The 14,042-nt window shown below is 31.9% G+C and overlaps 1 protein-coding gene across 1 annotated transcript in view; it reads right to left on the reverse strand.

The window, feature by feature from the left end:
* Window positions 1-1,271: 1,271 nt before the first annotated feature.
* The window catches only part of Ppcs (phosphopantothenoylcysteine synthetase), a 41,582-nt gene continuing 28,811 nt past the window's right edge, over window positions 1,272-14,042 (reverse strand). Inside the window, exons 6-7 of the mRNA XM_067287178.1 lie at window positions 10,223-10,288; window positions 1,272-1,949 (exon numbers count right to left, since the gene is read on the reverse strand). Coding sequence (XP_067143279.1) covers window positions 1,779-1,949; window positions 10,223-10,288 — 237 coding nt within the window. The 3' untranslated portion in view covers window positions 1,272-1,778. The remainder of the gene's footprint in view (window positions 1,950-10,222; window positions 10,289-14,042) is intronic.

Below are 14,042 nucleotides of genomic sequence, written 5' to 3' on the forward strand. Positions count from 1 at the left end.
TTAATTTTTGCTGGTTACAAGGCTAAAAGTTCTTTCATTATTAATGAAAAAGCTTTTTCTTTTATTTTTATATATAAAATATTCTTCAATATGATAATGGCATTAAAATGATTACATCCCATTTTCCATTTCTGATATAATTCTTAATGCATTTCTTAATTAATATTTCAGCACCAGAAATGCATATAAAGTTACAACTACTATAAAAATTGCCAGAATTTTCTAAAATTTAGTAATGTAAAATTATGTTAAGAAATTCCATAGAGAATCATTCAATCTTCAAAATTACAGAAGGAATTAATTAATGAAATTTCTTAATCAAATTAATATATTCAACAAGAATTATAATGCATTAAAATAAAGCTTTAAATCAATTACTTATGAATTGTAATAACTTGTAAAATATATTAAAATTTAAAGATTCTATTAATCTCCTAACTTATAAAAACTTTTTATCATAATATTTTAATACACAAAAAGTAAAATTTTATATACATTGTAATCTCAACAAATCATCTAATTTTTTAACATCTACAAATATATAAACAAATTTATTACAAAACTAATATTTAAATTTGCAGATATTAGAAATTTTATCACCATAAATTTCAAGTTTTTGATCCATATAAAAATTTATTTAATGTTTCAAGTTAACAATAATAAAATTTAATAACAGTATTTGAATTTTGTTTAACCTTTGATTTGATTGTATTAGGAACTACTCTCTATGCCAGTAAGAAGTTTCTTTCAATAAATTTGCCTGATTATTAGTGTGCGAGTGTGCACAAGCGTGCACACAATTTCTAACACAAGTTTTTAAATTTTTGTTCAGCTTAAAAATATATATTAAAGTTGTATAAAAGTTAATAATTATTTTAAAAATAACTACTATTTAATGCTAAAGTCAAAGTTATTCATAAATATTAAAAAAATAAGCTGTCAAAAAAAATTTATACTCAAATTTTGAAAATCAAAGAGGATAGTTTGTAAATTTATCATTTTTTTTATTATTCATTTTAAAATAATTATTTCCTTTCACTGAAAGTGGAAGTAAGATTTTCCAAAAATTTTATGTTTACATGAAACTTCTGATGATGATTTTATAGCACTTTGATGTGTATTTTCTTTTTTGTAATACAATTTATTTCTTTGCAATTTGCAAGAAAATTAAAAAAATTTAAATTATATACACAGATATATACATAGATAGAGCTATTTTGAAATTATTAAATGCTGTATTGCAAGTTCTGCATGTTACAACTGATTTTAAACAGTAATTTGAAATTAATTAATTCATTTTTAATTTTAATAATTTTGTACAATGTCTTCTACATTATCACATAAAACTGGCATAATGAGTATCCCATTTGATAATGTGAAATATAAAGCCATAACAGAATAATTAATAATGTTCAATAATTGAAATGATGGAGTTTTGGATTTCAACATTTCTTTTAGCCTCATAAATGCTAAAAAAAGCATTTTTGAAAGAGCAATTATAGAACATTTTAAAACTTCCATAAACGGCTTAACTAATTTTAAAGAACAAATAAAATTTTTTCTTAATTCACATTTCAAACTTTTTAATCTTTACTTATTATCTTAATAATATATAAAGTATTTTAAAGATTTAAAATATTTTTTATAAGAAAATTATTATTCCCATAAAACTTTAATTCACTTATTACAATTTGCAAGGCACTATATTGTTGCAATTATAACTGTATAAAAATTAAGATATAAATTACAATTTCAAAGATTAGTTATAAACTTATTAATTATTGAGCTAAATATGAATTATGCCGACTAACAATATCTGATACCAGTTTTTCTTCTATTTCACAACCATTTTCTACTTCTTCTTGCTTTAACTCAATGATAGAATGGTCATCCTTTGTTACTAATATTACTTTCTTTGTTCGATTATGGAGTGCATTGGCTACAACCAACTAAATTTTTTAAGATATTTATGAATATTAGTACATATAAGCAGTAATAAAATTTGACAAAAGAAATTTAATTTTAAAATAAATTATTTAATATAAATTATGAAATTTATACTTGAATTTTTCAATTATTAGTAAAACAATTCTTAGAATCTGTATCAATATTTTTCTCATAAGTTATACTTAACTAATTTTTTTAAATATTTTTTACATCATAATTCTTACTAATTTGCTGTTTCTATTGATAATTTCAATTAAATATATGTATTCAGCTAATAGTTTTTGTTTTTATGATAAATTTTTTTTTATTGCCAAATGTATAATTTATTAGTTAACTCAAGTAGGTTTCTGAAAAAAATTTATAGTGTTTTAGAAAGAATGATTCAAGCCTTTACATTATCAATAGGAATTTAAATCCAATAATATTCAAATAGTCATTAGAATGACAAATACAAAGAATTGAGAAGATGTATGTTCAATTGTTAAAATATATGCAAATCCCAAAAAAAGCTTAAAGAAAAAAATTTATAAATTTTTCCACATACTATGTTTAATTTAGTGAGTTATACATAGTAATTAGCAACTTGAATGTAATGCTACCATTAGTTTGATTAGTAAAAATAAATTTATTACACAATACTTCAAAAAAGTAGAAAGAAATGAAATATAGCAAAATCTATGTGAACCAGAATTACATGGTACTGAATATTTTTTCTGGTTTGATAGGTTTGTTTTCAGCAGGCTTACTCAAAATTTTTTTAAATTGAGAAGCAGTGCATTCTGAAGAATTTTTCTCATTTAGAACTTTAATAAAATAGAAACTTGCCTATTTTGAACAGGTTTAACTATATATGACAATTATAGGACACAAAAATGTTTTATAAACAAAACCAACTAAATTTGAAACCAGTTGAAATTGAAGAAACTTAAGTCAAAGTTTGCTTTCACTGCTGAAAGTTTGTTTCATCTGAAACATCCTTACTGAATGACTAGTGCAAGGAAACTAGTTTTTGTCTCTGGGTGGTGATAAGTCAAATCAAAAAATACACTTATGTAAAACCAGATAACCGGAGTGGTTAGTATTCGGGTCGCAAACGTTTTCGTAGCCTCTTCTAGGCTCTTCTTCAGGCTTAGTAGTAATAAATTCGAATATATTCCTTTTTGAAAGAACCGAGTTTCGAATTCCGTCCCGTGAAAACGTTCCAACATATTTTTTAAACGAAACGATCGCCGTTCTGTGTAGCGCGCATGCGCTTCGAAGCGGCGATGATGTTAATGTTTAAAAATTATCTTCCAGCAGTAACTGCCACGCTGCTGAAAGGGCCAACTCGTCTTTAAAATTGATGCACGTGGTGTTACATCCTGCTCTGTATATTTCCATAGCTTCCAATAATTTGAGATGTTCCGGGTGGTTAGTGGTGAGGATAATGCAAGCTGCGGTAAAGTCCGCCGTGACTTCTTGATCGGTGGCATATGTTGAGAGAGCTGTTGTGAGCCTTTTGTGTGCTATGTCCGCCTTATGTTCTTTAATCCTTATCCCCATTGTACGTTTGGTGGAGCCAATGTAGACCATATCTCTGTCAAATCTGTGGTCTCTGAGGGGGATGGTGTATATTCCGGGTAGTCTGATTGGGTTCGGAGGATCTTTTCCGTTACGGAGTATTTGGAAAATGGTCTGGCATCTTCTGTAGGCTATACGGACTTGACGTTTTTTGGATATCGTAGCATATAAGTCAAATCTCCAGATGTTCAATATTGCAGAATTCTTGCTAAGTCTAGTTATGCTGCAGTGCTGAACTCTTTTCTAACTACTTCTTAACTCTTTCCAGAGAATTCTAACTAATTCGGTTAGTGTTTCGTCTGCACTAACTTCTACTAGTGACAACATTGTTTTTGTCTTATATAATTTAAGAGATGGCTGCTCGTGCTGGACTAATTATAATTTTTTTTATATCATCATAATTAAAATAAACTGATTATAAAATTATTATATCATAAAATTATGATAATTATATCATTTGCCATTTTTACACACAATCAGTCTAACTTGCTAACTCAGTACACCAAGGATAATTAGAACACTTCTCAGCTTCACCCTTAGCCAATTAGATTTCTTACTTAGCATTCTGCATTAATGAACACAGCCCAGTTCTTCATTTGTAAAAAGAGGAGATAAGTGAATGTTAACGATAGGGAAAAAATGCAAAATTTTTAAATGTGGTTTTTGCTTATTATTCTAATGTAAATAGACAACATCAAATGAATAAAATATTTTTTTTTCAAGAATTTCTTATGATACATATTCTTATGATACACGAATTTCTTCAAAAACATACATTTCTTGTTAAAATATACTTTTTGAATGATTCTTTGATCAATAATAATAAAATTATACTATTAAAAAAACTTAAGCATCTTTTTTTTAATGAAGTGCAATAGTGTGCTTCTTAACGTAGTAAGTATGGTTGCTGTGTATACTAATTTTGTGTGTACCATCCTTGTAATCCAAATAATGATACTGGTAGACGATCATACAGCAATGGTTAGGGAAAATTTTTGTTTATTTACTCAAATGCATTTCAGGTTGGTTTATCTCCCAACCCCTCTTCAGTGCTGTTAAGGAATACAAAAATTGTAAGGTATCCGAACAATATTAAAAATCACATAAATTGGAATACAACAAACATAAAGACTACATATTATGTTGGTACATTTTTTACAATTATTTTTCTATATTTTAACACAAAGGTGTATTATATTCTCTATAACATAAAAAATTTGTGTGATTTAATACAATTTGCTAAAGATTATATATATACAGTTATTCAATTTAGATTATTTATATAAAAACTTACATTTGCAGTGAAAGTGCTTTGTTCCTAATGAGGGTGAAGATGAGTAAAGACTAAAAAAGGCAGGTGTTTAATCGTTCTTGACCGTGTTATAGTTTACAGACATGTGTTGTAATGTTAGCCAATACACTTGGCAATCCGAACAGTGGGGGGTGCTTTAAACAATGTTTAACGTATGGAGGTGTCCTCTATTAGTTGGTCCTCTATTAGTCTTTATGTTTGTTGTATTCCAATTTACATGATTTTTAATATTGTCGGATACCTTACAATTTTTGTATTCCTTAACAGCACTGAAGAGGGGTTGGGAGATAAACCAACCCGAAACGCATTTGAGTAAATAAACAAAAATTTTCCCTAACCATTGCTGTATGATCGTCTACCAGTATCATTATTTGGATTACAAGGATGGTACACACAAAATTGCAATAGTGTGATTTAATGGTTGACTTATGGAAATCAGCCCAAAAAAGATTAATAGAAAATGAGACAATTATGATGAAGTCTCAGTTAATTTATCATCATTCGAGCAAAACACACTAATGACTGTTTTCACTGAAGAGATCTAACCTATATTTTTTGTTTTTTGCTAAAGAAAACATTCACTTTAGGTGAAACAGACATTTTCAAAATTTCAAAGAAATAAATAATTGGCTTTTCTGCTTAAATAAATATCATTGAGAACTAATTTCTGTAAGATGGATATTCTGTAAGAATGGAGGATCTAATTATGGGCCGTCCATAAATTACGTAAGGTATTTTGGGGTGGGTGACAGTCAAGGATTTCTTACGATTTCTTACTCAGGGATAGGGAGTAACAGATCTGTCTTACATAATATTCTTATTTTTATTTTTTAATCTCATTGAGTGGTGGAATTTTGAATTTGGCTTTAATTTGGCAGTTTCTATTAAGAATGCTTGTTGTACTAACGTCATCTCGTGTGACGTGATAGAATAATAACGCTAGCAGACTCACACTCTACATTTTTTTCTCATGGGAGAAAGGCCGTGTGGTGGGTTCTCTCTCTTTTTTTTTTTATTAGAATAAGTGAACCACTCCTATGAGTGTATAACATTAAGAATACGTAAACCAAAATACATGACACAAAGTAAACAAAATTAGTATTTGGCTTTAAGTGAAAACTAAAATGTAAAACTAGAAATTAGAAATCATAGTCTTTTCTTCCATATATTTTGAACATAATTGTAAAGAGCATCAAACAGTGGCTTCTGAACAAGATTGTCGAGTGGACATGGCCACCTGAAACCAAGCGTAAGGATTTCTAATTTCAGAATAAGTCTAGCTTGATCATAAATTGGACAATGATAGATCATATGGTCGATGGTGTCTAGGTTTTCTGAATAGCAAAAGCAAAAGGCAGTTTCTGCCCGGTTATACATCGCCAGGTAGCTTCTAAAATTACCAAGCTCAGTAAGTTGAGCGGTAGCAAACCTTAAAGCTTTAAATGGTGATAAGTACCTATATTCAACACTAGGAAAATAAAGTTTTGTTATTCTACCAGTTTTACTGCTCAACTATTGTTGATTCCACTTTTGCATAGCATTGTCATGAATATAATTTTTAAGTCTGCTACGTGAGAGAGGGCTGTGAGTGTAGTCCAAGTCAGTGTCCTTTTCAGTTGACTTAGCCTCAAAGTCGGCTTTTTCATTTCCTAGTATGCCAGTATGGCCAGGAACAAATATAAAAATTATCTCATTTACAAGATTTTTAATATGGTGCTGGATATACATGATTTTATTGCTATTGCAATTGGGATTTAATACAGCTTTTAGGACAGACTAAGAATCACTGTAAACGTTGATAGACAGAGTTTTGTTTGGAAGTGAAGTGGCCCACTGAACAGCTTGGTAGACAGCATCTTCAGCTTGATGGAGGTATGTGGGGGGTATCTGTATCTTCTAACATATTTTGGGCAAAATATGTCAGTTTGGAGGAAGATACAGATACTTGAGCAGACATGAAGAGGGCTTTTGGACCCATCTGCATAGATATTAATGTCTGCATGGTTATCCATGGAAGAAGCAGATGACACCAAATGTACCCAGGGGATAACCTTGTTTACAGGGTGATGGATCAGAGATAGTAGGGTAATTGCAATGTGGTAGTATATGAACAGCCGTAGATAGGAGTAGAGACCGTTGTTGAACCTTGATGTTTGTAGTTCTGATGTAGTAGTTTAGAACCTTTTCTACAATACATAGTGGCAAAGAAAGGAGCTCTGCTAGTATCAGAAAGGCATTAGTAGAAACAGTTCTGCAGCACTTTGAAATTCTGATGGCAAACTGTCTTTGAAAAGAGAGTAATTTACTTGCTACTAAATTTTTACTAGTTACATGATCCCAGCTAGAAATTGCATAAAGTAGCATTGGTTGTATTGTCCCATTACATAGAGTTTTACAAGCTTTATGATTTAGTCCCCAGGTGCACCTAGCACATTTTAGCAGCATGTAGTTTATTTTCTTGGCCTTAGCCAAGATGTAATTAATATGGAAATAGAATGTGGTTTCTCTCTATTCTCTCTTGTTTTATTTTGTATGACATTTCTGTTTACATGTGCACTGGCTAGTTGATCTGTCAAAGTATTTTGCGTCCTTTTGTGAAAATTAAAATTAATATAAAAATGAATATTATGATGTTAATTAATGATGATGATGATAAAAAGATTGTTAATAATTAAAAAATAAAGTTCTTAAAATAAATTGTTCATTTGAATTCATTAAATTTTTATATTTTTAAATTTGTTCACATACCGTGCAACAAGGTTAATCACCTGCTTCTGATGATATTAGTAAAGTATACAACTGACTCACAAAAAACCTTTTTGTGAGTCATTTGTTCACATAGTCTTTTATAAATAATAGTACATATTAATTAACTAATTAATAATTATATATTTTGGACCTAAGGTTTTTAGGGTTTCATAAAAAAATTTTTTTTTTGTTAAAATCTTTCTATAAAATCATGCCTAAATGTTACGTAAGATAGGGAAGGGGAGGGGGTGATCAAAGAAAATATTATGGTTTCTTACACAAGGGTGGGTGGGGGTCTAGAATGGTTGAAATCACCCTTACATAATTTATGAATGGCCCCTATCCTCCATTCCTTATAGCATGCGATATATCCTTAAATTTGTTTATTAAAATCATAGAGTTTGGAATTTATAGTTTCATGCACAAATATCTTTGTAGATTATACAAACAGTTCTCTTTAGAATCTGTAGCTATTATTTACTTTGTTAACCAGTTTTTTGTATTAATTTTAAAATGTTTCATGAATTTTTCTGAAATACAAAAATGCTTAGTCCACATTTCATTACAATAAAGGGCTATTTTCAGATTAAACAAATAGGAAAAAAATTGAGTGATATAAGGTACTACTTTATGATATATTACAGAAAGAATGATTTGGAGAGGAATCCATTTTAGGTATTATATGTGATGTAAAGAACTTTTCAGATTGCACATTTCTACTGCATAGACACTGAAGGTTGGCTATCATCTGAAAGTGTTGTCTTGAAAATCAAGCAGATAATAGATAACATATTTAAGTTTTTGTTCTTGGGTTTGAGGTTGATAATCATGCATTTGATTTTGGATTGAGATTTGCTTAATATTCAAATTTCTGCATGCTAAAAATGTTGATACATAAATTCATACAATTTGTGATGTGTATGGAACTGATGCAATGATCAGGCAATGGTGATGACTTTTCAACAAAAGCAAATAGAATATACAGTACATGATGCCAAAGAAAGAAGTTAACAGTCATTCAGTTGATGAATGAAAAACTGATCAAACAAAAGATTCACTATATCTGAGCTGAGTGCAGAATTTCCTCAAATTCTTCATTCATGCCTACATGAAATTATCCATAAAAATCTGCCATATCACTAACTTTGTTGGAGAAGAGTGTCTAAAAATCTTGTACATAGACACAAGAAACAATAGATGGCAGCAGTACTTATATTCTTGGACCTGTATGACAAACTGCTAATGAGCTGCTAGATAACTATGTGACAGGTAATGAAACTTTAGATTGCATACTCAACACCAGACTAAGCAGCAATCAATGGAATGGAGGCATACTGACTTGTCAAAAATGAAAAGTGGGCACTTTCTATTAAGAAGCTCATACACACTATATTTGGGTTTGGTTATGAATTCTTGCCTCATGGAGCAACAATGAATGTCAAAAGTTATTGTGATATCCTTAAAAAATTACAGCAGACTATTCAAAACAAAAATATGGCTTACTGAACTCTGGAGTGATTTTACTTCATGATAGTTCACAGCCACATTCTGCATGGATATAATATATATACACACAAGAATTGCTAAAAAAAAAAAAAACTTAAGTGGGAAATCTTTGAACACCTGCTGTATAGTTCTGATCTAGCACCTTCTGACACCCACCAGTCTTTGCATTTGAAAAAGTTTGTTTGGGGAGGACAATTTGACAGCAACAAAAATCTGCAGACCGCTATGCAAAGTTGGGTCTGCAAGTTTTCAGAAAACTTCTTTCACAAAAGTTTGCAAAAGCTTATCTATTGCCATGACACATGCCTGACCATCAAAGTGAATATTTTGAAAAATGTAAGTTCAACGAAGTAAGTTTGTTCTTTCTAATCGATTGGAATTTAATTTCTGCACATGTCTCATACTTTTTACTGAAGTATATTTGTCTTGAATGATTTCACATGCAATTTATAATGCAAAGTAATTCTCTCTATTCACTTTCATTAATATGAATAGAATTATGATTTTTGAGGGATAGTCATCTCAGGATAAAAAAAATATTGAGTAAGCTGAAAATGTTTAAAAATTAGGGCAGAATATTTAGTATCAGCGTGCTTTGTAAAATAAATTTTTAAAAGTAAAAACAGTTTTCTTAATTTGTATTAGTATTTAATTTTTATAAAAAGTAAATCCTGAATTTACTTAATGAAACAGTAATTCTTTCATATAACATGATGGCAAGATAAACTTTATTTTACAAAAATAGTTCTTACTAATAATTCAAAACATTTTCAGAATTAAATCTCTATTTCATGATGTATGATGTAGAAAATTAACACAAAGTCACCGACAAAAAAACAAAAAAAAAAAAAAAACCTTTTACAGTGTTGTATACGACAGAGACCCAACTAACGTTTTCGGCCTCCACCAAGGCCTTCTTCAGGTTGAGAAGTAAATGTCATCCCCCTGAATCAACCTGAAAGTGGCCTTAGTGGAGGCCGAAAACGTTAGATGGGTCTCTGTCGTATAAAACACTGTAAAAGGTTTTTTTTTTTGTCGGTGACTTTGTGTTACTCACTGCAGTGTTAATAGTAGAAAACGTTTATTGTGTAGAAAATTAAATTATTATTATAATAAATAATTACTAATGTGTTGAAGTTCAATACTAACCTTATGTCCGTATCTCTCAAGAGCATGATTTGCTTTTTCCAATAGAAGTGATTCATCTGTTTCCAACTATTAAAAATTGAAAAATTAACACAAGCTAATGATACTAAATTAAAAGTTAAAAATTTTGTTACATAATTATATTATATTATTAATCCATTTTCAGAGTTATTTTTCTATTAAATATCCTTCAAAACTAAACTTCCCAAATATAAGTATAAAACAGACTTTTACATTCTTTATAATAAAGTAAATTTTCTTTCTTATATGCATTGTGAAAATATCTAATAATTAAATTCATTTATTAATAAAATCAAAAACTCCATAACTTAATTAATATTAATAAAACTTATCAATTCAATATCACTATGAATTAACCAATTTCTTAGAACACTAAAAATAGAAATAAACGGATTAAAAAATATTGAAAAGTGCATCTTTCTTTTCCTGTATGTAAATATTTATAGAAAAAGAGGATTTTTCTAATTTTTAATTTTAATTCAACTCCATATGATTTCTTGAATTCAAGCTAGCTAAATATTAATTCAAATTAACTTAATTTTAGCTTAATACCTGAGATTTATAAATTTTTCCAAGTATTTAGAGTGCTCATATTAATAAAAGTTAAAAACAGTTAAAATCTATTCTCTCACTTACTCATTAGTAAATAAATAAATAATAAATAAAACTAAAAATTTATCATTTGTGTTAAGATTCTGTTATGTTATAAGATTAAAGAAACTATTATAATATTCAAAGGCGCTGCTTGCTGCAAAGTGTGTTGGTGAACTTTTTTGTGAGCTTACTTTGAATTTTAAAATTATGGAAAATATTGAGTTTTGGATAATGGTGTTTGAGTTGCTGTTAATATTAAGTGGTATTGAATTAAATCCTGGTCCGTTGATTGTACTCCGCCGCATTCACAGATTCAATCACCGATATCTACTGTAAAGCGACGTCGTTCTTCGAGCGAACCTTCCTTGAAGTCGGCGAGACTGGAGGACTTTTTCTCTTCAAAGATAGATTCAAGTAAGTCCATTCCTAGGGAGATTATTTCATATTTGGACAACTGATTTGATAAGCTTTTTTCGACTCTAAATGAAGTTATGAGGATTGACTGGTTGGTTAATTTGCATAATGAACACGACCAATGATTAACTCAGTTGGAGGTTAAATTAGAAGAAATTTTCAAACTTAAAGATGACATGCAGCAAAAAAACAGTTTGACCTTGCATTCTATAGACAAGGTGTTGAATGAAATGAGAAAGAAAAATATTTTGATTAAAGGTTTAACGGATGACAGTTCCGATTTGAATAGGAAAGTGCAAAACCTGTTTTCTAAACTGATAGATGAATCAAAGTTAATCCCAACAGTTAAGATAGTAAAATTTAACCGATCAGATACTGTATTGGTGGAATTGCAGTCATTTGCAGATAAGAAATTAATTTTTGGTAACATTAGAAAGATAAAGGCAAATGATGCATTGAAGAATATACAGATATTTGATGATTTATGTCGGCGTTCAAGACTGAGACGGAAAAAGCTTCTGTATTTCTGATAATTAGCACTGAGTTCAGCGTTAACGTAGATTCTTCTTTTTATTGCAAGCACTTTCGACGAAAAATTACGATCGTCGTCTTCAGGCGAATTTGGAAAGAACAAATTTGAAAGAGGCACGTGCCGAACGTTCCAAACCGAATAACGGAAGATTTTCGTTGGCGAATTTTTTAAAAAATATAATGTATACTTTTAGCGTTCGGTAACTTCGCCGGTTCGAAGGAGACTTTAGATCGGCACGAGTTGACGGTGCATGCGCTGAAAAGCTCACACGCTACGTGTGCGCTTGTCGGCGTGTTTGAGTGTTTATGCGCTTGTAAAGAGTGACCCAAATTTCGGGCAAGTCCAGGGTGGGGACGTTGCATGCCTCTGCTGTTATTGTGAGGATCGCTTCCCAGATGAATATTATTTTTCTATTGTTGGAGCTTTTTAGGAGCGCTGTTTCTGACCAAAGCGGAGTGTAACCTTGTTGTAGAACTTTTTTGGTCAGCTCTGTTGTTTGCCTTCCTTTATTTATATCATCCTGGTGTTCCGCGATACGGCAGGCGATCATTCTTGTTGTTGCCCCTATATATTTCTCTATTTCTCCTGTTGTTGGATTTTGTAGTGGCACCGCGTAGACCCCCGATTTTTCTAATGCGCTGATTTTGTCTCGGTCGTTGCATATGGTTCTGCGTAGGCTGGGTAGAGGGGTCAAGGGGAGCACGAAGCCGTACCGCCGGAATATATGGCTAATGAGTATGGACTGTGCTCCTAGATATGGTAATGTTGACGGTACTATTGCCATTTCTTTTTTGTTGTGTAGCGTGGTGAACGGGTGGATGGAATCGTTCACTCTACGCAGTACATGCGTAAATTTGGCGCCTGTGAACCCAGCGTGTAATACTGCCATTCGTATGATTTCCAATTCATCATTTATTAGGTCCTGCGATGAGGGAAGCAGTATCGCCCTTCTGATGAGAGCTGCTATGGCGGCATTGATATACCGCGCTGGTTGGAAGGCGTCAGCTGGAGTGATGTGGGGAATCATGTCGGACTTGTGGTATACCGCAAACCGTAGTCCTTCCGGCGATTTCTGTATCTGCATATCCAGAAATGTTATTGTCTGGTTCCGCTCCTTTTCCCAAGTGAATTTGATGGTGGGATAAACGCTTGATAGTCGCTGCATAAATCGGATAAATTCTTCCTCTGAGTTCCCCCATGCTACTAGGATGTCGTCAACATATCGTAGGTATAACAGGGGGTAGCAAATAGTGAGCGGTGCGTTGAAAGTTTTTTGCTCTACGTCCCTCATGACGAGCTCGGCCAAGACTGCAGAGAGAGGGGAGCCCATAGGGACACCCTGTTTCTGGAGATAGATTTTCTGGTTGAAGCGGAAATAATTGTTTTCAGTGACGAAGATCAACGCTTCGCGAATATCTAGTACCTGCTGAACTGTGAGACCTTTCTTAAGGAGCATAGTATTGGCTAGCATTACGGCTTCAAACGTGGGGACGGAAGGGTATAGCGATATCATCGTCCATTTTGGCGTGAGTTATCTTTTATTATTTTCTACAAGCAATGGAAACTGCGAAAAACTGTTTCTTCACGTTGCTGAAATTACAGATAGAATGGCAAAAATTGCTCGCCCAACTACATTTCCTACTAACGTGCAGAGCCAAAAGAGTAGTTCCCAAATGCATACAACTTAAGCGCAAAAAGTTTCCGGAGTGTATTCGAGGAACGCTTCCGAAAGTAGAACAGTCCCTTTTGACCAAGCTAATTAGAAATAAACGTAAGTGCATCGCGGAAGCGGAGAAAAGAACCTATGTGGCACATCTGGGATTTTCCAAAGTCTGTGACCCCTCCAAGTTGTACACTCAGATAGGCAAAATACAAAGTATAGCTTCGGTCGCAACTCAAAAAACTAAAAAGAGGCTGAGCAAAAAACTCCAGTGGCTACTCAAGTTTTCGTATGCACAAAAAACAGTGGCAGTACCAACTCCGTATCATAACTACACAGAAGAAAGTGTGCCCACGATTGTGCATAACATGTTGCAACGAGGTCCGAAATATATCCCCCCTCCCTCAAGCTCCGATTTTGACCAGCTGGTCCCGGCCGCCCTAGCGGCCATAAAGTCCTGCCAACCTACACCCATGCATCAGCAAATGGAACTAGAGGTCTTCACGAAGCTTGCTACAACAAAGCGATCACAAGGTGCACCAAAAAACCGTGGAAACCACCAGGTAGTAACACGATTCTTAGCCACGAATGGTCTCAGGCTC

This window comes from Centruroides vittatus, unplaced genomic scaffold, assembly GCF_030686945.1.
Source record: "Centruroides vittatus isolate TY-2023 unplaced genomic scaffold, ASM3068694v2 scaffold_435, whole genome shotgun sequence".
NCBI lineage: Eukaryota > Metazoa > Arthropoda > Arachnida > Scorpiones > Buthidae > Centruroides > Centruroides vittatus.